Raw genomic sequence first — 26,699 nt, forward strand, 5'->3', positions numbered from 1 at the left:
TTTACATAAAAATCTAGCTCTCAGCAAGCATGTACTCCTGTTCTGGAGCTGCACTAATTGCAAACATATTTATCTTCCTTTTACTAGTCATTACTATCTAACCTAAGTTGGTTAAATTATTCATTCACTGTGCAAATGAAAAGTAGGTTTAGAAAATAAATAAATAAGCACTTCAAAGTTAGAAAAACCCCAAGTAATAAAAGAGTTAAAAAATATGAAAACCTGGTGAGTAGCATTTTGGAATTCACATTAGCTTGCTTGAGTTATTGGAAATCTTTCATGTTTGGTGTTAATTCAGATGGAAGTTGCCGGGTTAGTCAAAGGTCACTGCAATGTACATGGCCAAATAGATTAATTTTACTCTTATTGCATAATATATTTTACATATTGTTGTCCATTCAGTTACCAGTAAGGCGTTGTGATAGATTAAAGATGGCTGAAACTTCTTAGCTCTTCCCTCCACTGAAAAGTGAGATCTCTGTTTCCTCTTCTTGAATCTGAGGAGGGGAGAAGTTTGTGACTGCTTGTCCATTGGAATGTGATGGAAGTGATGCTGTCAGTTTCTAGGTATAAGTTCTGGCTTTGAAAGACTTTAAAAGATTGGCAGCTTCACTTCCTGTCCTGTGGGAAGCCATGCTCTTAGATCCTTGAGAGGTGTAAAAGAATTCCTTAAAATCTCCCTTGCTAGAGAGACCAATGAAGCCCAGTGACTATATGAGAAAGAGCTCTTGAGCAGGGCCTGGCCTTTCATTTGTCTTTGCCGCAGTGCTTGGTCTGTGAGAGAACCCTCCGGTTGAGCCCAGCCACCAGTTAAATAGCATCAAGTGGCCCCAGCCAATGCTGTGTGGAGTAGATGGGTCACTCTGCTGAATCATGCCTCTTTTTTTGAGCCACAGAAATGGAAGATATAGTAAAATGTTGTTTTCAGTCACTAATTTTTGCAGCAATAAGTAATTGAAGAACTTATTTATTTAGTTCCTCATGTGACCAAATACTATATCAAGAGCTGGAAGGATAGAGTCAGGACTCTTTCTTTAAATTGCATGTGTAGCTTTTATAAATTAGATCTTGTGTGCTTAAAGGGGGAAAAAAAAGAACCATTTTATTTCTAAATTCAGCTTTGAGTCACCCAAAAGGCATTTGGATCTTGTATTAAATGGCTTGTCCTTTAGTTATGCTATGTGCATATAGGAAGGTAGCCATAGGAGATGACAGTGGATAGAGAGGGGGCCGTTATGGACTGAATTTTGCACCCCCGTGCATCCCCACCATTCATATGCTGAGGCCATAAATCCCAGAACTTCAGAAGGTGACTGCATTTGGAGATAGGGTCTTTAAAGGAGTTAAAATGAGGTCAAAAGGGTGGGCCTTAATCCCAAATGGTTGTTGTCTTTATAAGAAGGGGGGATTATGGCACAAATACACACCGATGGAAGACCAACGTGGAGGAGACAAGACAAGGAGAGAAACCTCAGAAGAAATAAGCCCTACCAGCACCTTGACCATGGACTTCCAGCCTCCAGAACCATGGGAGAATGAATTTCTTTTGTTTAAGCCACCCAGCCTGTGGTACTTTGCTATGACAGCCCTACTACGTGAATCCATGGGCTCATGAAGAACTGGTGACAGTGAATAGTCCCTTTTTTCCAGTGGGAAAGAAGAAGCAATGATAGATTTTCACCTTTGAGAATTCAACATGTAAATCTGGCATAACTGAAATAAGGTATGGCTCTTCTAAATCTCTGGAGTAGCCATGTTGTATGTAGGTGGGTTTAGGTTGTAGGGCACATATAGGGCTCAGAAGCTCCAGAGAAAACCCTATATAGACTCACTGTACTATCAGACTCTTTCACGTATCTATAGAATTGTAGGAAGTCTATCAACCAGTTAATATTTATACATCAGTGTGGCAAGGTATCATTATTATAGTACTAGATGGGCACCATTTTTGTTTTACTGGAGGGAAATCCAATATGAATAAAATAGCAACTTTTCAAACATGACATTTAATCCATGCATGTAAATCAAACTGAGAATCTATTATTCATTATTAAAAGGGTGGCATATTTTTATTACACTGAGAATGAAACAAAAATACTGTGAAAAATTTAGTGCCTCTTCTTGAAATTTTAAGACACTTATCATGCAGTCAGCTAGCTGGTACCGGCACTCATTTTAAAATATAGCCATGAAATTAATAAGTTTGAAGTTTTATGCCTGAAAAGAGGATGCTCAATTTCAGTGAAATAGGCAAATTTATTTTTTATTTAAAGCTTCCTAAATACTTAAGATGGTAAAGTACTTCAGTAATGTTCTGATTCCAATATGTATATGAAGAATATAGTTCATATTCTTGTCATTATTAGTCATGGCCACAGTGTTCTTCCCTGAAGTGCTTTCTGAAAACTGCATATATCAGAAACTGATTAAAATGACCTAAAGTATTAATTCTTAAAATATGATGAACCCAACATTTTGCGAGAGGTTATTTTCTATGTGACATTTAATATAAAAAAATTGAAATGATTTTAATAACTCATAGGAAGGAGCAGTCTTAGGAAAACTAGAGACTGAGCATGATTGCTTTTATTGATTATTGATTATTACCATTAATAATGAATAGCCCTGTAGTATATTATATTATGCAGCTTTGGAGAGTTTTCCATTACGTCAGTTGGAGGGAGGCTGTTTTGTTTTGGGGGGGTCAGTTCTTGAAAGGGTTACTTCTGGTCAAGGGGTCCCCAGACTTGTGAGAGCCTACATTGCAAATAGATTTTCCTGAATGGCGTGGGTGGTCATGGGGCGTCCTGTTCTTGGCAGTGGTCTGGTTCTGCTAAGTGTTCAACACTTCAGGAAAATATTTAATCTCACTGGCCTCAGTTCCCTCATCTGCACAATGGGAATCTAATACCTAATTCACAGGGATTTTGTGAGCATTAATTTAGTATATAAATTGTTGAACATAATGGGTTGCATACAGGAAATAATTCTTTGCTGTAACTATTTTTATCATAATAATAATCCACCATCTAGAATGCTCTCTGTTTCCCTCTGTGTTATGTTCCTCTAGTTCTTCAAAACATCCCTTCAAGAAGTATTAGTTAATCTGGTGTTGATTTATTTCCTTTAAGACAACTTGGTTTCCATTAAGTTTCTTTGATGCTATTATTTAAAAAGATTTTATTTATTTATGACACACACACACACACACACACACACACAGGCAGAGACACAGGCAGAGAGAGAAGCAGGCTCCATGCAGGGAGCCTGACGTGGGAATCGATCCCAGGACTCCAGGATCACGCACTGGGCCGAAGGTAGGTGCTAAACCGCTGAGCCATCCAGGGATCCCTCTTTGATGCTATTTTGACTCTACTCCTTCCTGCTGAATGCTGTGAAGGGTTTCAAGTTCATCAGTGTGGAAATTCACTTTATCATTGTGCCTCATAGTCTCTGGCAGAGAGGAAGAAAAGGGTATGATTGAATGCCTGCAGGATGTCAGGTTTTTTCCTATAGGCTTACCCCACCCTATCAGTGCAAACTTCATGCAACCCAACCTGTTGTTAAACCCATTTCACAGATAAGAGAAACTGAGGTTTTAGAGATGAGGACTTGCCCAGATGTATGAAGCTGAAATTGCAACCCAGGTGTGAAGGATCCCACAGGCCAAATACTGAAGTTCACAATCCACCCTAAAGGAAGCAACAAGAACTGAAATACTGGTTTTTCCATATCTCTAAAGTCATCATCAATTCTATTATATTTCTTTGTATTTTTGCCAGACTTATTTCTATTTCTAAGCCAAGTCCCTCTCTCTTTTGAGTTTCTTTCTCTGTCCTTTTGGAGGAAAGGTTTTGTATCATATAGTAAAAGAATATTTGGGAATGAGACTCTTACATTACATAATATGGGCAGATGGTCATTTAATCTTAAGAATATTTGATAGCACTAGAATACCAACTTCTTAGGAGTAGGAACTTGGGTGTATTTTGTCCATAACTTGGGTATATTCTGCTGTTTCTCTAGTACCTAGAAATGTGGTTGTCCCAAATATTTCTAAAATGGATAAATCTAAAAATTATAATCTCATTGCAGATTTTAAATAGTCAACTATTGTCTGCCTTTTAGTTGGAAATTTTTTTTAGCTTTAAAAAAATGTTGGTGTTTTATGCAGATTGACATTCTTTATTTTATTGCAAATGCTTTTGAAATGCCATAAATCCATCTTTACCCTTTGTGTCTGTTCTCTACATCTGTTCACATCTGATGTATTCAGAGTTAAGAATGCCCTAGTTACAAAATAGTAGTTCTTGTTCATTTTGCATGCAATTCAACAATCAAATCATTTTGAATTCTCTAAAGAGGAGAAACTTGCTTCTATATTTGAACTCACTCACATTCAGAGGGAATATGTTTTAATATTTCAACATCTATACAAAATGCTTTACAATTACTTTTAAGACCCTAATTCTCATATGAACACCGAGTGAAGTCACAAAGGGCTGAGTAGGGTAAAGAATTTCTGCAAGGTCACGTGGGCTGTTCATTGCGAAGAAAAGGGTTGGTTATCTTTTCCTATTTGTCAACCTCATACATGTACAAGCAGTAGTCAATGACATTTCTACCGTTGGACCTCTCAAAGCTCATGGTGGAGACAGGAAAATAATTTCTGTTCAAACAAAAACATCATTAACTCAAGGACCGATGAAGGTCAATCTAATAAACTGCAAATCGGGTCATGTTGAGACTCTGCTTAAGATCTTCTAGTGGCCTTCCATTGCATTTAGAATAAAATCCAAATTCCTTACCTGAGCCTTCAACTCCTATGTGATTTGGTCTCTATCCTCTTCTTTAATATTATTTCATACTTTTCTGCTTGTGTGTTTCCCTCCAGCCTCATGCCTTTCCATTCTCCGAGCACAACCAGCTCATTCTTGTTGCAAGGCCATGGAATTAGTTGTGGCTTCCTGCTTAGGAGGGTTCATCCTTCAACTATGACAGCTGGTCTCAGGTTAAGTGTTACTTTCTTAGACTAGATTTGTTTAACAGAATAGTTCCTATTCCAGTCACTTTCTAGTACATCACTATTTTATCTTGGTTATTTTAATATCAGTAGTGATAAATTAGAGCATTTATTACTATTAGAACTCTTATTTTTTATCCATTATTCCCTCCTGCACCAGACTGTAGCTCAAAGAGAATAGGAAGCTTGTTTGTCTTCATTCGATTATTTTTATTCTTAGTGCCAAAAATGGTGCTAAGTACAATATGGGCACTTAATAAAATGGATGTGAATGAATGAATGGAGGGAGGGAGGGAGGTGGTAAAGTTGGGTATCATTTTTTATACAGTCAAATCAACAATTTAGTAGCTGGGAAAATGTGAGCAAATCATAACTTTCCTAAATCTTTGTGCTATCACCTGTAAAATGGGCTAATATCAATGTTATAATAGGATTGATATGCAGATCATATGTGATAATGTACATGTAAGAGCTTTGTAAAGTAAAAAATGCTGCCCAGGTGTTACTAATATTACGAGATGTCTTTGGTACGAAGTGGGTTGCCCAAAGGAAAAACGTTGATTAGCAATCATTGCCAAAAGTTTTCTCCTTTCCAAATGATATATTTGCCTGCTCCTTGTAAAACCATTTGTGGTTAATTTGTTGGTCTTTGATCTAATCATGCTGCAGATGTTCAGAAATGCCATCTTTTTGTGCATTGGGGCTCAATCACTGGGGTTTGTAAAAGTAATGGGCTGTGCCCAATTTTTCCCCAATGTGTTCAACTCTCAGGGACAATGAAGGGAAAATTTATCTTTTGCCTAACAAGGAGAAACTGAAAAGAAAATTCAACTTTTTGTTTTCACAGTGAAAAAAAAAAACGGGGGGGTTAGAAATCCCAGAACTGAATTTTCTAAATTAAAATATTCAATTAGATTTTGCCATCTCCCTAGAGTGAAATATTCTTAGTTGAACATTTGAGTAGCATGTGAAGAGATGAGTTATGACATATTGAGGTTGAGGTCAGGTAATGGAATTTCGATATAATGAGATGACATGCCATATATTTCCTCTTGATTTCAGTCATGTTTGATGGGAAAAGGGGGAAAGGTCATATTTTTAAGCCTATAATTATTCAGGTTTGAATCAGTTTGATTTTAGACAGAAATGTGGTTGCTCTAAGCTGTTCAAGTCGTATGATCAAGGACACACCAACCTGTCTTATCTCTGTGTCCATACTGGATGGTGATACTCAAAGTGTGATCTGAAGGACCACCTGAATTATCTTTACCTTGGCATGCTTATTAAAATTCAGATTCCCAAGCCTCATCACAAACTTACTGATTCAAGGATGAGGATGAGACCTGGAAATCTGCATTTTTTAATAAGCACTCTAACTTTTGTACAAATTAAATTTGAGGGGCTACTAGTCTAGAGCCTCGAGGGTGTCATTGTATGATTGTTGATGTTCCTCAAATGATTATGTTAGTTGTTGAGAAATCAAAAAATTGAATGAAGGGACCATAAATTTTGAGGGATTGGAGAGTTGAGGGCCCATTTCAGGAAGGTTTTAATTCAGAATTACTAATTTGTAAGCTATCTTGTGAATCTAACCCTTCAGAAAGACTCATTCTTTAAGGATCCTAGAGAATCAGATTTTATTGTAGTAAAAAATTTTTTTATTGGTAAGCCCCATGTCTACTTTCAATGTCAGAACTCATAGTGAACAATTTAAGAGAGAACAGGCTGAAACATGTGGAGGAAGAGCCCTAGATCCTTAGTGTATAGGAATCAGGAAGAGAAGTAAATAGGGCAGAGGAGAATGTCCTTGGGCCTTCTCTGTGAATCCAAGGTAGGCTTTCTGATGTTGCACCTCTTACAGTCAAATAGCACAGTAGCATGAATGGCTCTGCAGTAGATTGCCAAAAGTCAGGAACCAACTCCATCCTCTACATCTCTTTTCCATGTGACTTTCAGCTCGGTCTCTGTCTCATGTCATCCATAAAATGGAGTTGATAATAAAATCTACTTCATAGAATTATTGTGGTGATTGAACTGACAAGGATAAAATGATTCAAAAGGTGACCTGCATTACGCAAACTTTCAACAAACATTAACAATTGATATACTGCCTTTTAGGATTAAGGAAAACAAACAAAAAAAATCAATTTTCTAAAACAGAGAATGGGAAATATTACATTTGCACATGAGATTGCATGGTTTTCCAGTGGTGTAGGAAGTAAGATTTTCTCTCAGAAGCTATGACAGTTGTAGCTGTCACCACTCTCTATCCTTGATCCCTAGTCCAAGATAAGTTTCCAAGAATAATTACTTTCTTTTATCCCACAGCAGAAAGACTGGGGATTAGAGCTAATTTGCCTATTTATTTATCTTGGCTGAGGGATTGGAAAGGAAAGTAATGGTACTATAAAATTCTCACTGGATAACCTAGATTACCCTGTGTTATGGCATCAGTTCCCACTCATCTGTCCATAGTTGTCTGTCTCAAAAGGATTATTTTGCTATTTCTGCTGCAAATTAAGTGTACCTATTTACTTCCTGGACTCCCCTTATTCCTTAGAATATTAGTCCTGGAAGACAGTGTTTAGTTTATTACCCATTCTATTACCTTTTCTTGTCATCTCTGCCCTCCCTCCTCCTTCACCCCCAACTACTACCACAGGCATTTAATCAGTGGTAAAAGAAAGATCCAGAAGATGGTATATTACCTACTCAAGTGGCAAATTGGGATTTGATCTCATGTTTGTCTGATGCCAAAGCCCATGATTTTAACCACTAGGATATATAGCTTCTCTTTTAAAGCAGGGGAGCAATTAGCATGGGATTGAACAATTAGGATTGGAGTAATCTATATCTAAAGTCAAGAGAACTATCTAAGATGCATTTAGAAGAAATGGAATCAAAGCCCTGTGCAAGCACACCATGGTAGACTTTCCCAGAACAGTTTAAGCACTATTGAGTGTTCTGCTTCTCTATGGAAGTCAGATTATATGAGTATTTGCATGTTCTTCTATTACTGACTTTGTCATGAACCTGACAAAAGCCACTACACCCTTGACTCCATCTCTGGTGACTTAAACCTGTGGCTCAGAGGCTCTTTTGGCACAATAATCATCTTTATAGAACATCTGAGACTGGACTGGAGTAAATCAGGGCCAGTGAGTCAGTCTATTTTAGCTGGGTTTTTCTATGGTAACAAAATACCCTCATGACATCTAAGTAGCTTACTACAATAGAAGTTAATTTTTCCCTTAAGCGCCATGTCTACTTCAGGAGAGTGAGGGGTTCTGTTTTACCTATTCTCATTCTAATCAACGACTGGCTGAGAGATCACCATCTAGAATATCATTTGTTGCTGTGGCAAAGGACAGAAAAAGAGAACTCTCCAGGGTCTAGAATCAAGAATAAATGTTCCAGCCTAGAAGTATACTTGGTACATTCACCTAAAGATCACTGACCAGAGCTAATCAAAGGGGCAACCTAACCACCAAGGAACTTGGAAGTGCAATTTTACTGTATGCTTAGAAGGTGAAGAGCTGGGGCCCCTGGGTGGCTCCGTGGGTTAAGCTTCTGCCTTTGGCTCAGGTCATGATCCCAGGGTTCTGGGATTAAGACTTGCATCAGGCTCCCTGCTCAGCGGGGAGCCAGTTTCTCCCTCTCCTTCTTCTCCTCCCCCTGCTTGTGCTCTCTTGCTCTCTCTCTCTGTCAAATAAATTTTAAAAAATCTTTAAAAAAGGTGAAGAGCTAGAAATATTAACTAACAACATTAATGACATCATGACATCATTCCTATTGATGAGCTTCCTAACAGTTAGAGCTGTTCACACACTGATTTATCTTATGAATTGACAAAAACCTTCCCATCAGTGTAGGGTTCAGGTAGAGAATGAACAATGGTCTTACATACTATAGAACAGATTTCTAACTGGGCAAGGGATTGACTATAACACGGTTTTGCAATTTTTGCTTTGTATATGCCACCAGTATTTTTATTACATAATCTGTATTCTTCAACAAAATTTCTAAAAATGGCCTTTTCTGAGGTCATTATATATTTACAACTCTTTTCTTATTATTACAATTATTTACTTTATGTTTAAGTACTTTAAAGTTCTTAGACTATCTTAGTAATTGTTATGAAAACATAGAAGTCTCCTAGCCCATGTCTGTGGCTCATCAGTATCTCTGCCTATACTTCTGCTTGAGAACCTGAAGATTAGAAATTATTACCTCAAAGATATTGTTCAAACTGAAGACCCCAAGATTCTTTGGTTAATAATAAGCAGAAATTGGGAGAGAAAGAAAGATTTCTTGATAAAGAGGCTTTTATGAAAAAATAATAGACTCTGTGTGTGCATGTGTGTGTGTGTGTGATCGGCAGATATTCGAGAAGATAATTTTGACAATACTTAATATGGATGTGTATGTATTATATATTTTAATATATGTATGTTTATTTTATTAATTTTTAAGATTTTATTAATTTATTCATGAGAGACACAAAGAGAGAGAGGCAGAGACATAGGCAGAGGGAGAAGCAGGCTCCAGGCAGGGAGCCTGATGTGGGACTCGATCGTGGGTCTCCAGGATCACACCCTGAGCCAGGGGCAGTTGCTCAACCGCTGAGCCACCCAGGCGTCCCTATATGTATGTTTAATAAGAATACTAGGAAGTTACATTTTGGTGAGGCTGCATTAGGACTTTAATGTGATGCTAAGGAATTACTAGTTATATGGTAAATATAAGGTGATAAGATTTCAGGCAGGCAAGAAACAACCTACCAAGAATCAAAGAGTGGAGTTTACTCTTAACAAAAGTTTCTGGACACCTTTTATTCAGTGCCAGAGACAAGAATAACTTTATATAACCAGAGTACAGAACAACAACAACAAAAAGAAAGTAGAGTTTTCTGTATGATATAAATATTTTTATATTACATTCAGGACTTGTGAAGTAAGGAAACATTGATACTTGACCAAGTATGACCCTTTGACAGCCAATAATAAACTTTTCTGTTACATATCAAAGATGGTTCTATATTTTTAAGATGTTTTATCTTTGATATTTAGCAGTTTGACTATGAGAAGCCCAGGTATTATGTGCTTTTTAAAATTTCATCTTGTTTGGGCAGCCTCCATGGCTCAGTGGTTTAACACTGCCTTCGGCCCAGGGCTTGATCCTGTAGACCTGGGATCGAGTCCCATGTCAGGCTCCCTGCATGGAGCGTGCTTCTCCCTCCACCTGTGTCTCTGCCTCTTTCTCTGTTTGTCTGTCATGAATAAAAAATAAAATAAAATATAAAGAAAAATAAATTTCATCTTGTCAGGGTTTTCTGAGCCTTTTGGTTTTGTGGGTTGATGTCTTTCAGCAGTTTTGGAAAGTTCTAAGCCATCATCGCTTCAAAATTTCTTCTCTGCACAATTGGCTTTAACTTTTTCTTTCAGGAAAATGAAAAAGATCACATGCTGTGATCTGGCTTTTTCTTTTTTCATTCATTATATCTTTGTGCTTCAGATAGAATATTTTATCAGTTTTTCGTTGAGTTCATCTATCCTTTTCCTGCTATGTCATTTCTACTGTGAAGTCCACCCAATAAACTTTTTATTTCAAGTATTTTATGATATGTATATGTTTTCTAGACTTTTTACAAGTTCTCTCCTGGAGTTTCTTCCCTTTCACTAGTTGTTTCTGTCTTTTCCTCCGTTTTGTTATCCTGGTTATGATTGTTCAATGTCTTTGTTAATTCTAACGTCTGGGTCAGCTGTGGGTCAGTTTCCATTGGCTGTTGTCTTTTGTCTAGACATCACATGTTCCGGCTTCTGTGGATGTCTTGTAGTTTTGCACTATGGACCAGACACGATGTAGAAAGGAATTGTAAAGACTAAAGAAGAAAATATTTATCCCCTACCAGAAAGCTGTCTGTGTCAGGAATTTAGGGTGAGGGGATGGTTTCTCTGGTTAGAATTAAGCTAGGTTTGGGTTAAGTTATAGCTCTAGTTAGTTTTAATTCATCACTGGCTTTCAAAAGTGTTGAGGTACAAAGGATTCCTCCTTCCAGCCTGGCTTGGTATCCAAACATCATGTAACTGCAGGATTCTGCTCGGCTCCTTGGCCCTGCCTCAAGATTTCCGTGCCACTGGAGATCTCTGTTTGACTCTCACCCTGGACCCAATTACCCACATGCTGCTGAGCACTGGATACAAGTCCTCAGGTTGTTGGATAGTGAGGACTCGATGTGTATCTGGGGCTCCTATGTATTCAATATTCCACGTTAGTCCAAGATTGCTGAACATTTGGCCAGTTTCTCTTTTGACCTGTAAAGTCTCCCATCCAGTGACAGGTCTGCTCCCTCACCTGTTCCCTGAGATTAAAGCCTCCCTCTAGTCCTCGCTCATTTATGAAAGGCTTATCCATCTCCAAGATTTAATTTCCCTCAGCTGCTTTGTGTCCTCAGTTCCCCCATGGGTTTAAGAATATACCTAATTATGTAATTTAGCTGGTGTTTTTTTCTTTGTTATAGGGAGAACTATGGTCATTTATGGTCATTCCTCTCATAAGCAGGAGCAGAACTTTGAGGTTCTGTTTTTTTGAAATTTCATTTCATTTTATTTTTTAAAAAAGATTTTACTTATTCATATGAGAGAGAGAATGAGAGAGAGAGAGAGCACAAGCAGGGGGAGTGGCGAGGGAAAGGGAAAAGCAGGCTCCCCACTGAACAGGGAGCCCAAGGCAGAGCTTGATCCCAGGACTCTGGATCATAACCTGAGCTGAAGGTGGATGCTAAACTGACTGAGCCAACCAAGCGCCATGAAGGGCTGCTGTTTTTGAAATCACTTGTTAGGTTTTTTTCTGATTATAAAAATAACAATTCTTTGCAAAATTCCAGAAAGTCCGGAAAATTGAAGAATACTTTATTAATATACATTTTCATGATTTTTTTTTCATTTTCATGATTTTGTAAGACTACCCTAATCCTCTCTCATTCGCTTCACTTTCAAAGCGTTTGGTGTTCAAGTGGGAAGAATTTTACTTTCTCTTCCAATTTTACATGCATCCTTCAGCCTTCAATATTCTTGTTTGCTTTTTGGATTTGGCTTGTTCATTACTCTCCTTTCACATGCAGTTTCTGTGATATGGAAGATGAACTGCATCACCCAGTGAAATTTAGCTTTGCAGTGTCTCCTTCTTCAGAAAGTATGCTCTTCTTGGTACTCAGGAAATAAGGGACATTATGACCCCCCAATCCCCAGGACTCTCGTGATGAGATGGCATTGGTGGTTGGCAGAGACTAGTTGATACATTAATTTCCTTCATTGTATAGCATTCAATTAGAAAGCTATTGAAAAATGCTCATGGGTGCGCTTGGATGGCTCAGTTGGTTAAGCCTCTGCCTTTGGCTCAGGTCATGATCCCAGGTGGAGCCCCGCATCCAGCTCCCTGCTTAGTGGGAAGCCTGCTATTCCCTTCCCCTCCACCTGTGTTCTCTTTCTCTCTCAAATAAATGAATAAAATCTAAAAAAATAAATAAATAAAAATGTTCATGGAAATATCACATCATAAGACAGCTTTGGAAGTATTCAGGTTTGTGGAAAGGATCCTCTGAGAGACACAATGAAACTTAGTGATCCTTTGTTGCCAAAAGAGGAAAAGAATGAGTCCCAAGCTACACATAGAGCGGCACATTTCTCCTATGATACAGGGTGAGGGAAAGACACTAAAAGAATAAATAAGACAAGTATTGTCAGATAAAATAAATGCCTTTATTTTATAACATATAGCTCTTATCCTCCTTTTCAATCAATACCAGTGACTAGATTTTGTCAAGTTCATGTACTTATTATTATTATTATTTTTTACAGCTGTCAGGGTAGTTGTGTGTGATTCTTCTATGTTGTAAAATAGATTGCTGTGGAGTTCCCTTTTGTGCATGAGGACTGGCCTCTTATTGACGATGTTACAGCAGACACATGCTGCCTGATGGTAATAGGTTATGTTTGGTAGACTTGAACTATTGTTCCTCATACACAAAGTGATATTGGTGTTTGACACATTTAGAGGTGAACTTTAACCTTGATATATTATTTTCTTCTTTATTAAATAAATTGTAATCTAGCTCATCTTAGAAATAGTGGAGATAAAGTCTTAGCATAATAATAAAAGATTAATAATAGTTATGTGCATTTCACGTTTTTCTGACCATTTTTATATTTATTGTCCAACTGATAGTTGTGTCAATTCTGTGAGGAAGATACTTATATCCTCATCTTTTATTTGTTTTATTTTTAAAATTTCATTTACTTATTCTAGAGAAAGAGAGGGGGAAAAGGGGAAGGGAGAGAGGATCTCAAGTAGACTCTGTGCTGAGCACAGAACCCTAGAGGGAGATTTGATCTCATGACCCTGAGATCATGACTTGAGCTGAAACCAAGAGTCAGATGCTCAATGGACTGAGCCACCCAGGCTCTTCTCCTGGTCTTTAATGGTGAGAAGACTTGAGTGCATCAAAGACTTGATGCAAAAAAAGAAGTGACTAGCCTGAGACCACAGAAACTTAACAATAGAATTGGGTCAGTACCACCCAAATTTTTAGCTTTATCTACTTCAAACATATCACTGAGTCAGATCAGGTTAGTATGAGAGGGGTGCTTCGAAAGGCAGGATTGAAAATAGATAAAAATCATTGTAATGACATCAGTTCAGCTTTATTTTTAAATGATGATCCAAAACAGGTTTCTGACTCCTTTTTTTCCTCTTCTTCCTTCTCATTTAGCTTTTATTTTCTTATCACAAAGGTTACTCACAGCCAAATAGCCAAATGAAAAGTATGGCTTGATTAAGAATCTCTTTTGTCAGTAATTTGTGTCTAATGTTTTTAGCTTTCCCATGGGCTGTTGTAGAAAATGGTAAATCTGGTTTAAATGAAACCTGATCCTGTTAATGGTTTAATAGCAGCTGCCACAGGGTTATGGTATTTTTCAACAGATGCTTCTGTTTCATTTAAAACATAAACTAAGTCTTGGAATATTTACATAAATCATATAAAATATGCCTACAGACTTTTGGCTAAATATATTGTTATAAAATAGTCTTAGGGAAGTCCCTGTCTTTGCCCATTTATAGTTATTTGCATAGAATTTTAAAATGAAACCCAAACCTATACTCCATTAAAAAAAAAAAAAAGGATTATTCATGTCTCGCACTTTCCTAAAATTCTTTTTTTAAAGACCAAAGCACAAGCTCCATCTCTACAACTGGGGACCGGAATGATGGTTTGGTCAATCTGATCATTTCATTCATCTTTATACCTAGCACTGTTTATTGAACACTGACAAACTGATAACACAGTGATGTGTATTATAGTGTCTATTGAAATAAATGGGATAGTCAAAATAGGACACTATTTTTCCTTATAGAGGCAGACCTTGTAATAGTAATTCAAGCTATCATCATGCCTGGGATTAGTTTCTCTGGAGTATGATAGTTCAACCATTTTTTTTTTTTTTGAAAAGCATTTCTTCCATATGAAGCGCCCGTGCTGGGTACATGAGCACTACAAAGATGAGTGACAGGTGAGTAAAACAATGATTGTGACAACTGATAGAAGTAGTTATACAACAGAAGTACCAGCTCAAGCAAAAAAGGGCTGAACGTACAGTATACGGTGTTAGGTTAACTTATTACAAGATTGATTCCCAAAGCTCATAAGGTGCAGAATCTTAAATTGGCAGCATCAAATTTGTCCTGTTTGGGTTACATATTCATGGTGCCATGGTTGCTCAATTCCTTTGGGCTGGTAAGGTTATTTATATAAATGCGTCCAATAGTGAATTTTTCTTTAATTTTTTTTTGAGCATAGTTGACATACAATGTTCCATCAGTTTCAAGTGTATAACACAGTGAATTGACAAGTTTAAAGGTTGTGCTGTGCTCATCATAGGAAGCTATGTCATGGGCCACTATACAACCCAATTACCATTATCACTGACTATGTCCCTTATGCGGTGCTGTTAGTTCCTGTGACTTAGTCCACAACTGGAAGCCTATGTATCTCCCACTTCCCTTCACCCATTTTGCCCATGCTGTCATCCCCTTCCCCTCTGACAACCATCAATTTGGTTCTCTGTGTTTACAGGTCTGATTCTGCTTTTTGTCTCTTTATTCGATGGTTATTTGTTTTGTTGTCATTGTTGTTTGTTTGTTTGTTTGAGATTCCACATATGTGCACTCATATAGAATTTGTCTTTCTCAGTCTGATTTACCCACTGGCTCCATCCATGTTGTTGCAAATGGCATGATCTCATCCTTTAAAAAAATTATTTATTTATAAGAGAGACACACAGAGAGAGACAGAGACAGGCAGAAGGAGAAGCAGGGTCCATGCAGGGAGCCCCATGTGGGACTCCATCCCAGATCCTGGGATCACACCCTGAGCCAAAGGCAGACGCTCAACTGCTGAGCCACCCAGACACCTCTGATCTCATCCTTTTCATGCCTGTATACTATTACATTATATGTATATACCTCATCTAATGTATTTGTCTCTCAGTGGGCTCATAGGTTGCTTCCATATCTTGGCTATTATAATAATGCTTCTGTGGAAACCAGTATGAAATTTCCTCAAAAAAAAAAGAGAGAAATACCATGTGATCTAATAATTTCATTACTGGGTATTTACCCAAAGAAAACAAGAACACTAATTTGCCAGGATATATTCACCCCCCTTTTGTTTATTGCAGCATTATTGACGATGGCAAATTTTTAAGGGCAAAAATAGAAGTAAAACCCACTTTTGGGAGCACCTAGGTGGTTGGGTGTCTGCCTTTGGCTCAGGTCGTGATCCTGCGGTCCTGGGCTCCAGTCCTCCATCGGGCTCCCCACAGGGAGCCTGCTTCTCCCTCTGCCTGTGTCTCTGCTTCTCTCTTTGTGTCTCTCATGAATAAATAAATAAAATCTTTAAAAACCCACTTTTTACTTAATTCTAAATAATATATAAACTTCATTGACTACAGCATGTTTCTGTGTATAAGTATCTTAACATTCCCTTGTCTTGATATCTTTTCCCAGGTACCCCCTCCTAAGAAAGATGTGAAACCTGGCATGGCTTTCTTGTTTGAACTCTGTCTCCTTCGTGGGAAACATGTTTCTTTTGAATGCGTTATGGGCTGGGCAGCCTTCCCTTTGTGTGATAACAACTTTGATGTAGTGGAGGGGAAATTCAAGTGTCCCCTTCTCCGGGGACATTATGACCAGACACTTGACAACTTCAGGAAAATGGAAGATTTGATTTGCCTGGACTTGGACCACTGGCTGTGCAATCTCTACTTTCAGGTTTGTAATATGATTTTGTAAGTGGAAAAAGAACTTAGAATTTTTCTAAAGCTGCTTATTTCTAGCCTTCACCTTACTTTTGGGCTATTGAAAATTTCAATAAGTATCATAAATCTGTAAAAGCAATCACATCCTAATGCTTTCTTGATACTGATTAAATTGATATCTACAAATAAGGAATACAATTCTAAAATGGGCAGAAATCTTAAAGAAAATTTAATCCAGCCTTCTGAGTCATGAGTGGCCCAGAAAAGGCACCCAAGTCCTTCAACTCTCAGTTTACAATCTGTTTCTGCTGGAGCTGATCTTTCTCACCAGCTTGGGTATAAGGCTACGTTTCTTTATCGGAAATACTAACTGAGCTACTATTGTGTGTTGGGCAATGCTTATTCTAAGGATACACAAGAGTTTAGATATATTCTCTGCCTTCTGGATGCTTGCCATTTATTTGATGAGACAGGCATGTGCTCATAAAAAAGATAATTAATGACCCACATTTCCACAGGATAAAATGGCCATTATCACTTCAAAGCATGCTGTCTTATTTACCACAAAAATAAAAACAAAAAAACACTCCAAAAAAAAAAAAATCCTTGGGCACATACCGTTTATTGGTATATATTTGGAGATATATTTTCTAACCAAGTTTTTTTTTTAGCAGAAATGTCATTGCATAAATTCATTCTAAGCAAACACCATGGAAAATTAAAAAAAAAATGGCAGCATACATTAAGTATAAAGCATTCTAGCACAACTTTAGTCTATTTCTGTCCTAAATGTCCAAATCTATTCTTCCTATGATGTCTTTCCACAGTGCCTGTAACATAAAATGCTATTTTTTTCTTGCTAATTTACATGTGTGACTTTTCCCAGTCTGTGTGTATCTGTCTGTCTAGCTAACTGACAAGGTGGCTATCAATTGATCTAATCTAATCTATGTATGTATGTATCTATCTGTCACCATCATCTATCTACCTATGTGATGGAACTATTAAATATGGACATTTCCAGGAAACAGATAGAGTTTTGGCTTAAAAATCATCAGTTATATATCCTTCTTGTGTGATGGGCTTCCTGTTTCCTATATATTTTAAGTTGAATCTGCTGGCATTTTTTTTTTCCTTTTAGCGAATTCCATTAAAGTGCTTTGCTGAAAATTTTTTTTTTTTTTGAGATATTATAGGTTCCTGTTAGGAAAATAAATCTAAATCTAAATCTAACTATGGCCTTTCTACTCATTCTGAAAATAGTGCCATTCTGAGGTAAATCTGACTACATTGGGATCATTAAAGAAGCTTTAAAAATCCCATGCTCAGGTCCTGTTCCTAGAGATTTCGATTTAATTGTTTTGAGGTCAGGCATTTGGATCAGAAGTTTTTAAAAGTTTCTAAGGTTTAGAAATACTGATATAAATACATTTGAAAATGAATCCAAAGAAGTTATTAAACAATTGCCCAAATTTTGCAGAAAACTATAGATAGCCCATAACATAATATTTAACAAGTTGGTGACTTGAATACTGTACCAAGAAATCAAAATTAATTAAAAATAAAAAATAGAGTCATAATAGAAAATAAATTTTATATAGGTTTACTAGCTAATGTGAAAGACATCTATAATTTTTTTACCAATTGTTACCTAAAACTCAGTGGTCTGTAAATTATAGCAAGAAAAGTCAGCACAAATTATATTTTATAAAAGATCATTTAGGTAGTACTTGTATTGCTTGTAAAGATATAAATATTTTATATTTGAGATAAATCAAGAAGTGATGTATAAAATTTACAAAGTCAAGAAAAGTAGTTCTTTGATAAGTAGCATTTGAAAGCTTGGTTTCACTAGTATCTACTGGATTTGGACACATTACAAAAATTCTCCTCTTTTTTTCCTGACTCCCTTTTAAAAGTTTTGGTGTAAAGTAATATTATGATTTATTTGTAGAGCCCACTGGCCATTATTCATTACAGTGGTTGTAATTGTCTACTAACTTTCTTATTTGGTAGCACATCTTCTCTCTCTGTATATTTCATGAGGCAAGGGATTGGGGGGGTAGTGTGAATCTTACTAATGAAAATAATGCCATTAGTCAAGATATGATTTTCTGATTGTAAGGTAGAATAAATAGGGACGTGTTTGCTTCTCTTTCATGAGCATAAAACCGAAATTTGCTTATTTTGAAGCCCGATTTTCCTCTTATGTGAAATTCTAAAATATTAAGATTTTTCCAATGTTGAGTTTTCTCAAATGCAATTTTTAAACATGTAAATGTAAGTTTTGAGTAGCACTTTTTGGAGTTACTCAGGAAAAAAACATAGCTTGAAATAGGGCAGAGAAAAAATAGGTAAACCAGCTACTAGAACAGAAAAGTGGTTTCTATAATGCAGCCTTAGAAGAGATTGAAGGAAATGAGATAAATGATGATCATTTCCCTGCCATGTATGTTAGTAGGAGGAAAGTGCCACACTCACAAAGGGGCTGGTGGAGCCAGGGCATGTGGCTTAGCCATGACCTCACATGTCCTACCACGTTATTAGGCATAGAATTCCTGCTCCCACCTCGAGTGTAGACATAGGAGAACAGATCTGATTCACCTCCCATAGGGTGTATGAAAGAATGCAAGGGGAGAAACCATGGAAGCAAGATAGTCTTTAACTTCTTCCCAGAACAAGTTCCTCACTTTTCTAAATATTTCATTCCCCGTGTCATTGATGATTTCCACCAAGCCCTTAATTATTAAAATCGTAAACAGAGAGAAAAGTTGAAAAAAAAATTGAACATTGAACACCCATTTGCTCACCCACTGGATTCTACAATCTTGTCTTTTATATTTGAACTAAAGATACTGTTTCTTGGAGATAGCAATTACTGAATGTATATTTGCTAACTCAATCCCAGTGTGAATATCAGACAAACGGTGTTATTTGCGAGAAGAAATGAGAGAAAATTATGAGGCAAGACAAAGAAAAAACGAAGAACTATATAAAGCAATGGTAATATCTGAAGCAATTATGTAAATCTGCTAATACAAAAAAAATGCATTCTTTGTAAGGCAGCCAAACAAAAGCAAATATAAGGTTTGGAAAATTAAATTCATCATTGACCTTTTAGAGTTTGCAAATTGTTTCAGTGTTCTAGGGTACATTAACTGTGTGTGTCATGTTTTCAACAGTTTAGATAAGAGATTTATCTCCTAATAGGTTATTAAACTTCCTCTGTATTTGGATGATAAAAAAACCTATGAAAGACAAACTCCGCTTCCCCCTGAATTTCCAGTTTCTTTAATGGCTGAAGCACAGAAAGCAGAACCAGGCGTGGAGAACACACCTGACCTTTCAGAGAGACAAACAGAGGAAACCATTTGTGCATCATTGGATGATAAAGCTAAATCCTCCCTACGCTCTTCTCAGGGTTAGTAGACCATTTTCAGCATTCTTTTGCTAATACTTCCAGTTGTGTTATATTTCAGAAAACTGAGAAAGAAGTTTTAATTATTAATATATTTCTTTCTATGCCATTATGCTTAGGGAGAATGTAATCATTGACAAGAACATCAGTTTTCATATAGCTTAATTATTAAGTAATTATAACATTGCTTCATTGAAACGCAAGACTTTCTCCATGCGTTGTGGCTCTAAAAATATTTTTTAGTTTTTTGGGGGAGCTTTTTGACTTATTTTGTTTCTTAGTTCTAGAGCCAGGCTTTCTTGCTTGCTCACAAGAGTGGTAACCAACACATGGCTCTGCGAGAGGAAGCAGTCTCAGAAGGAAGTTCTCAAATAATGTAGTTTATTTTATAAACCTCTGTTTTCAAAGACTGGCTTAATCAAGCACTAAATGAGCAAATAGCATTCTTTGAACTATTTCACATACAGAAGTTTCAGCCTACAGAAGAGATATAATAGAAATGACTATTATTTTTTGCAAGACAGTGATTTCCTTTACCAAAAGATTCACGAGATTCTTTAACAGATTGGATCCTCTAGCAGTAATAATAGTACTAGAAAGAAGCAAGAGTAGGGGATGGATCCGTAGTAGTTGTAGTAATTATAGTATTACTTGTAGTATGAATAGCAGCACCTACAGTGTTACCAGCATAATTCTAATGTTAGAAGGATTACCAGTGATAATAATTACATGTGATACATGTTTTTTTTCGTGTACCAGGCATTGCAGTCGAGATTTTATTTTTTAGTTTGGAAATTGTTGAATATTTTAAACATACTGTATACAAAAATAACATAAACCAGTAATTAGTACCCAGCTGTGTTCATTCTTGCTATTTTGCATCTTTGCTATACATCTTTTTTTTTTAAATAAGTAACATTTTACATGTGATTAAAGGCTTCTGCGAACCACTTCCTGATTCTGTTTCCGACCCTCTGAGACTTCTTATTGATCATTTCCATGTATGTTTCAATACATTTCCTACATATGTATGTAATTATAAACAACGTGTAATATCTTTTCTATGTTTTTAAAGTTTGTGTAAGTACCATGCTTTATATCTATTTCTGCAACTTTATTTTCTCTCAATATTATCCTTGAGATTTACACAACTCCTATGGACACACTTTTATGTATTTTTGATTTATTGATTTTACTGCTGTATAATTGCATACATGGCAAAATACATGATCGTAACAAAATTTGTTTATTTTTATCTTATTTGTTGTTTCAAGTTTTAATCTACTGTAAGAGAGATTACAGTGATCATTCTTGGACATGTCGTTCTTGTGCACAGAGGGGCAAATTTCACTAGAGTATAAGATATTTCCTGTCCTGGAGAGAGGAACCACTACATCACAGGGCACACATTTTTAAAATGTATAGCATAGTGACACACTGTCAGCAAAGTAGTGTTAATTTGCCCTTCTAACAGCTATGTAGGAGTTTGTCTGGCTCACATCCTATCAAACTTTGTTATAATCATTTTTGCCAAAACAATTGCAACATAATATCCCATTGTTTTAATTAGAGTATCTTGAATGTGACTAAGTTTGAGCATATTTTTCATATGTTTCTGTTGACCTTTTGGGTTTTACTTTTTATGAATTGCCTATACACATATTTTGTTCACTTTTCCTTTGAGCCATTTTTGAAACTGTTTTCTTATTGATCTGTAAAAGTTCTTGATTCTTTTTTTTTTAATGTGGGATAAATCATGGGAATCATTTGATTTCTAATTCAATCTTTGTTACTGATTATTCAATCATTCTATTTAATTCATTTGAAAAACCAATTAAATTGTTAGTCATAGTATTATATATTATGCATATATTACATACACATGTATAATGCAATATTATATATACATATATTAAATATATAATGCAATATATGTTTTATATTATACGGATAATATATATGTTTGTATACATAATATATTATTTTTAAAGTCTATTTATTTCCTTTTGTTACAGTTTTATTGAATAGGATACATTCAGATGGTTCAATAAAATCTGCCTCCCACAGCAACCTAGTGCTTCTCCTTGGAGGAAACTATTTTTTTTTGTGTGTGTATCATTCAATAGATGTTTTATGTTTCTAAAGGAAAATATATAAAAATACTATTATAATTTTTAAATACCATTAAATTCATGTCCCTCTCTTCATTAGTATGTTCCTCTCTTCATTATTAATATTGGTTAATATATGCCTTCTTTGCTTTTCTTTATCAGTCTTGGTTGAGTTTTATCTTTTATTCATTTTTTAAAAATATACAACAGCTCATTTGCCTCCATTAAGACTGTCTCTCCATTGATCTTTTGTTTTCTATGTATTTATACTCAGTTTTATTGTTTCTTTCCTCCTATTTCCCTCAGGTTTTGGAGGAGTTATCTTTTTATCTCCTTGATTTGAAAGCTTAAGTCTTTATCTTGAGTTTTTATTTATGTAGTCAGTATGTATGAAATCTCCAGTTCTGACTAGATTTGTCCTTTTATCCCTGTAGTTCTGTCAAATATTGATTTCTATATTTAAAGTGCCTGCAATTTTATGATTATTAATTTTTGTGTTATTTCTTTTATACAGATGTAGTCTCCCTCTATATGTCTGTGAATGCTTCATTTTATATTCTATTTCTTCTGATACTAATACTAGCACCTGATTTTTTGGATAAGTATTTTTATGGCATATATTATTTTTCTAATATTTATTTTAAAAATTGAAAACTCATCTGTGGTGGTCTTCTGAGTATAGCTTAACAGCATAAATCTGGATTTTACTTTTGTATTCAAGACAAGTAGTTATAGTATGTGTCTTCTAACAGGTGAGTTTAGTTTTTGTAAATACTGTTATTACTGTTATATTTGCATTTGCTGATAACATTTTTTACAATTTATTTTGGCTATTCTATTTCTTTGCTTTTAAAAAATAGTTTCCTTAGTTTCCTGAATTTTTCTTTAACCAAAAATAGTTTTCTTTTTTTGTTTATTCTCTGATGTTTATAATCTTATAGATTTATTGTTAATTATTTCAGATGTTATCCTGAATTTTCACATCTACGTATTTAACTGAAAGTTATTTTAAAAAATCTAATTTCATCTGGTTTTTCTCTTCTCTTCCTGAGCATGACAAGGACTTTTAGTATGTTTTACCTACTCTTCAAATACCTCTGTTAAACAGAAAACTTAGTTTCATTTGTTTTTTTGGTCTCAATAGAACATTAATTTACTGATATATTTGGCCAATATTTGTGTTTCATAATACTTTTTATGTAGTTGTCTTTACTTACATTTTTCTTCTTGTCGAAAAAATTTTTTAGTATTCATTTAGAGTTTGGGTCTGTAAGTGGTAAATTCTCTTAGCACTTGTATGTCTGAAAAAGTCTTTATTCTTTTCTCACTTCATTCACTTTTCCTCATGTCTGTCATTTATCCATGTGTACGTTCTAGAATAGTAAAAAGTCTCTCACTCTTTTCTTGGATGTCTTTTTGTGTCTATTGCAGGTATTGAGGGGTTGGTATTAAGTGAGTAGCCACTGAAGGATCTTAACAAGGGAAGTGATTTGAGGGTGCCTGGGTGGTTCCATTGGTTAAGTAGCTGACTCTTGATTTTGAGTCAGGTCATGATCTCAGGTCTTAAGTTTGAGCCCTGAGTCAGGCTCTTCACTCAGTGGGGAGTCTGCTTGAGATTCTTTCTTTCCCTCTCCTGCTGCCCCTCCCCCTGCTCACATGCTCTCTTTCTCAAAAATTAAAAAAAAAATAAACAAAAAAGAAGAGAAGAGACATATTTCAATATCTATTTTAAGCAGTTCTCTGTGGTAATTTTTAGGAGGGTTTGTTTGAAAAGGGCATATCTAAAACCAGATCAGTTTGGAAAAATCAAGAGTGGTGCCATCCACAGAAGAGGGCCTGAATTAAGGCAGTGATAGTAAAGTTGGAGAAGAGAGTATAAATCTATAAAGTATTAAAGAGGTGCAAGGGAATAAGTATAAGGATAAGAATAAGAATTTTGCTGTTGGTTGATTGAATATTGATGATGAGGGATGATTAAGGATGATTTCTGATTTTTTAGCATGGGTAGACATGGGTATTAACAAGTAGATAATGTGAAACAAAGGAAGAACAGGGTTAGGGGGGTGGGGTGGAAACCTGAGTTTGATTTTGGACCTACTGAGTTTGAGATTTCTTACATTGCATCCAAGTTGAAATGTTTGGGGGACCATTGGGAAAGTGCTCATGAAGCTCAGGAGAGAGATGGAAAGTAGGGGGGGATGAATGTGTCCATTACGGAGACATAAACACATAGACAACTGGAAAGTAAATGGTTGGGCCCCATCATGGAGAGTATGTAGAGTGAGGGAAATGTTGGGTTGAGAGCATAGGTCAGGGAAACGGTGATGTTTCCTGGGAAGGGATACTAGATGCCTGTTATAATGGCCAGACCTAAAGCCTACAGTATTTCCTAATGGCATCTGCCTTCTTGTCTTCTTCTGCCTATCAGCTGGGCAACACAGAACTTCATATTCAACTTCTGGTGGTAAATGTTTTTTGTGCCTGGAGTTGCCCAAATGTCTTGGAGATTATGCCTGACTGATTTGAGTAAAATTCCACTGATTGACATGCTCAATTTCTAGAAACCCTACTTCCATCTCTAAGAGGTGGGCTCAATATAAGCTCTGAGCTTCCTTAGTCATACTTATTTCCCTATGAGTAATCTATTATCATCAGCTGATGATAACTAAGATACCACCTCAAGACAACTAAATGTCACTTTATAGTTATATATAACTGGGAAGATTATGCTGAATTTTTTATATAGAGTTCAAATTATGTCATCTAGCTTTAAACAAATATTTGGGAAAATAAATTAGATATGAGATACAGTAGTCCTCCCTTATCTGTGAGGGAGACATTCCAAGACCCCCCAGTGGATGCCTAAAACCCCAGATAGTATTGAACCCTATTATGCTATGTTTTTTCTTATACAGGCATAGCTATGATGAAGCTTTAGTTATCAATTAGGCACAGTAGGAGATTAACAACAATAACTAATAATAAATTAGGACAATTATACCATAGTACTGTAATTAAAGTCATATGAATGTGTTCGCTCTTTTTCTCTCTTAAAATATCTTATTGTACTGTACTCACCCTTCTTCTTGAGAAGATGTGAGATCATAAAATGTTTATGGGATGAAATGAAATGAGATGATGTCAGTGCTGTGATGTAGATTGAGGCTACTACTGATCTTCTGACGGTATGTCAGAGGAAGGATCATCTACTTTCCAGAATGCAGTTGACTGCGGGTCAACCGTGAAACTGTGAAAATCGATGGGGAGAATTCTGTGTATATTGAAACTAGATAACCCATGACAATGCTATACAGCAACTTGATTAAAGTGTATTGTTTTGGGGGGACCTGGGTGGCTGAGTTGGTTAAGCATCTGCCTTCAGCTCAGGTCATGATCCCGAGGTCCTGGGATCAAGCCCCACATCAGGCTCCCTGCTCAGTGGGGAGCCTGCTTCTCCCTATCCCTCTGCCTGCAGCTCCCTCGCTCATGTTCTCTTTCTCTGTCAAATAAGTCTTTTAAAAAAGTGTATTGTGTCTCATATTTGAGACTGTGGATTTGCTTTACTTATAGCCAGAGATGATAGGTGATTGGCATCATGGTCTGGTTTTGCTGGGTAATGAGTAGAGCTGGTTGTCCTCAAAATGTACAGTGTTAAGTTGAATTTAAACATTCTGTGTTGTAATTATGTAAGGTTCCAAATAAAAAAATAAATATTTTTTTATTTTAAATGCACATATCATAGGTGGATAACAATGAGTGTGCCATTATCAATATACTTGGTGTGGTACAGGGAGGAAGGAGGGGGTAGGGGGCATAGAATGAGCCAAAGGTAATGACAGAGTGAGAAAGAGCAGAGTGCCATTAAAAAGGCAGCCAATGTCAGACTTAGCCCCATTCCAAATTGATTGGCAGGGCGGCTCTATTGAGGACATTTGTGGATGTTGTGTTTTAGACTCTCTATGTGTCTAAAGGAAAATGACTTCTGCAGAACATCTTTTCTTTATGTTGAACCAGACTAGTTAGGCCTTACAACAGGAGGTCTGGGATGCCTTCATTTTCTGAAAACAAATCACTTCAATGTTAGAATATTATCTGCTTAATTTGGGAATCCAAGATACAGAAGGGGGAAAAAAGTCCAAACCTTTTCTGATGGTTGAATATCCTTAAGAATTAATAAGTCAAGAAGTGTAAATGAAATGATTGTAATTTCATTAAATAAAAGCATAGAGAACATTGCAGTTGATTTTTTGTTTAAATATCAAGTTCAAATGTCCAGTGAACTCAAACCATTATGTGGGGCACTAAAAAATGTACATCTGTAATGTGGATATTTTTCTTTCTTCTTTCTTTTTCTTTCTTTCTTTCTTTCTTTCTTTCTTTCTTTCTTTCTTTCTTTCTTCTTTCTTTCTTTCTTTCTTTCTTTCTTCTTTCCTTTTTCTTTCTTTCTTTCTTTCTTTCTTTCTTTCTTTCTTTCTTCTTTTTCTCTCTTTCTTTTCTTTCCTTCTTTTCTCTTTCTTTCTTTCTTTCTTTCTTTCTTTCTTTCTTTCTTTCTTCTTTTTCTTTCTTTCTTTTTCTTTCTTTTCTTTCTTCCTGGTTTTATTTCCTCCCAATGTTTTAGGATTAAGCACGGAACTCAAAATCTTATTTTAGAATTTTTAACTTTTGAGAAAGTAGCTTCTGACTTAGTAGTAATATTTCAGTGATACTGACTTTTTAACCTAGTTTTAGGATACTGAGCCCAAGACTAGAAGCAATTACTCTTAGACCATTTTTCACCAGATCATTTTTGCTTTTTAGTTTTTCCTCAGGGTACTGTGGCTATATTTCCCACA

General features: G+C 36.0%; 1 protein-coding gene across 1 annotated transcript in view; it reads left to right on the forward strand.

Annotated features, from left to right (window-relative positions):
- Positions 1-26,699, forward strand: part of LOC112920437 (uncharacterized) — a gene marked incomplete at its 5' end in the record, with an annotated part of 293,948 nt that overhangs the window by 77,403 nt on the left and 189,846 nt on the right. The window contains 2 exons of the mRNA XM_072731939.1: positions 16,088-16,351; positions 19,549-19,759. Coding sequence (XP_072588040.1) covers positions 16,088-16,351; positions 19,549-19,759 — 475 coding nt within the window. The remainder of the gene's footprint in view (positions 1-16,087; positions 16,352-19,548; positions 19,760-26,699) is intronic.

Source organism: Vulpes vulpes, chromosome 12 (assembly GCF_048418805.1).
Source record: "Vulpes vulpes isolate BD-2025 chromosome 12, VulVul3, whole genome shotgun sequence".
In the NCBI taxonomy this organism is placed as follows: domain Eukaryota; kingdom Metazoa; phylum Chordata; class Mammalia; order Carnivora; family Canidae; genus Vulpes; species Vulpes vulpes.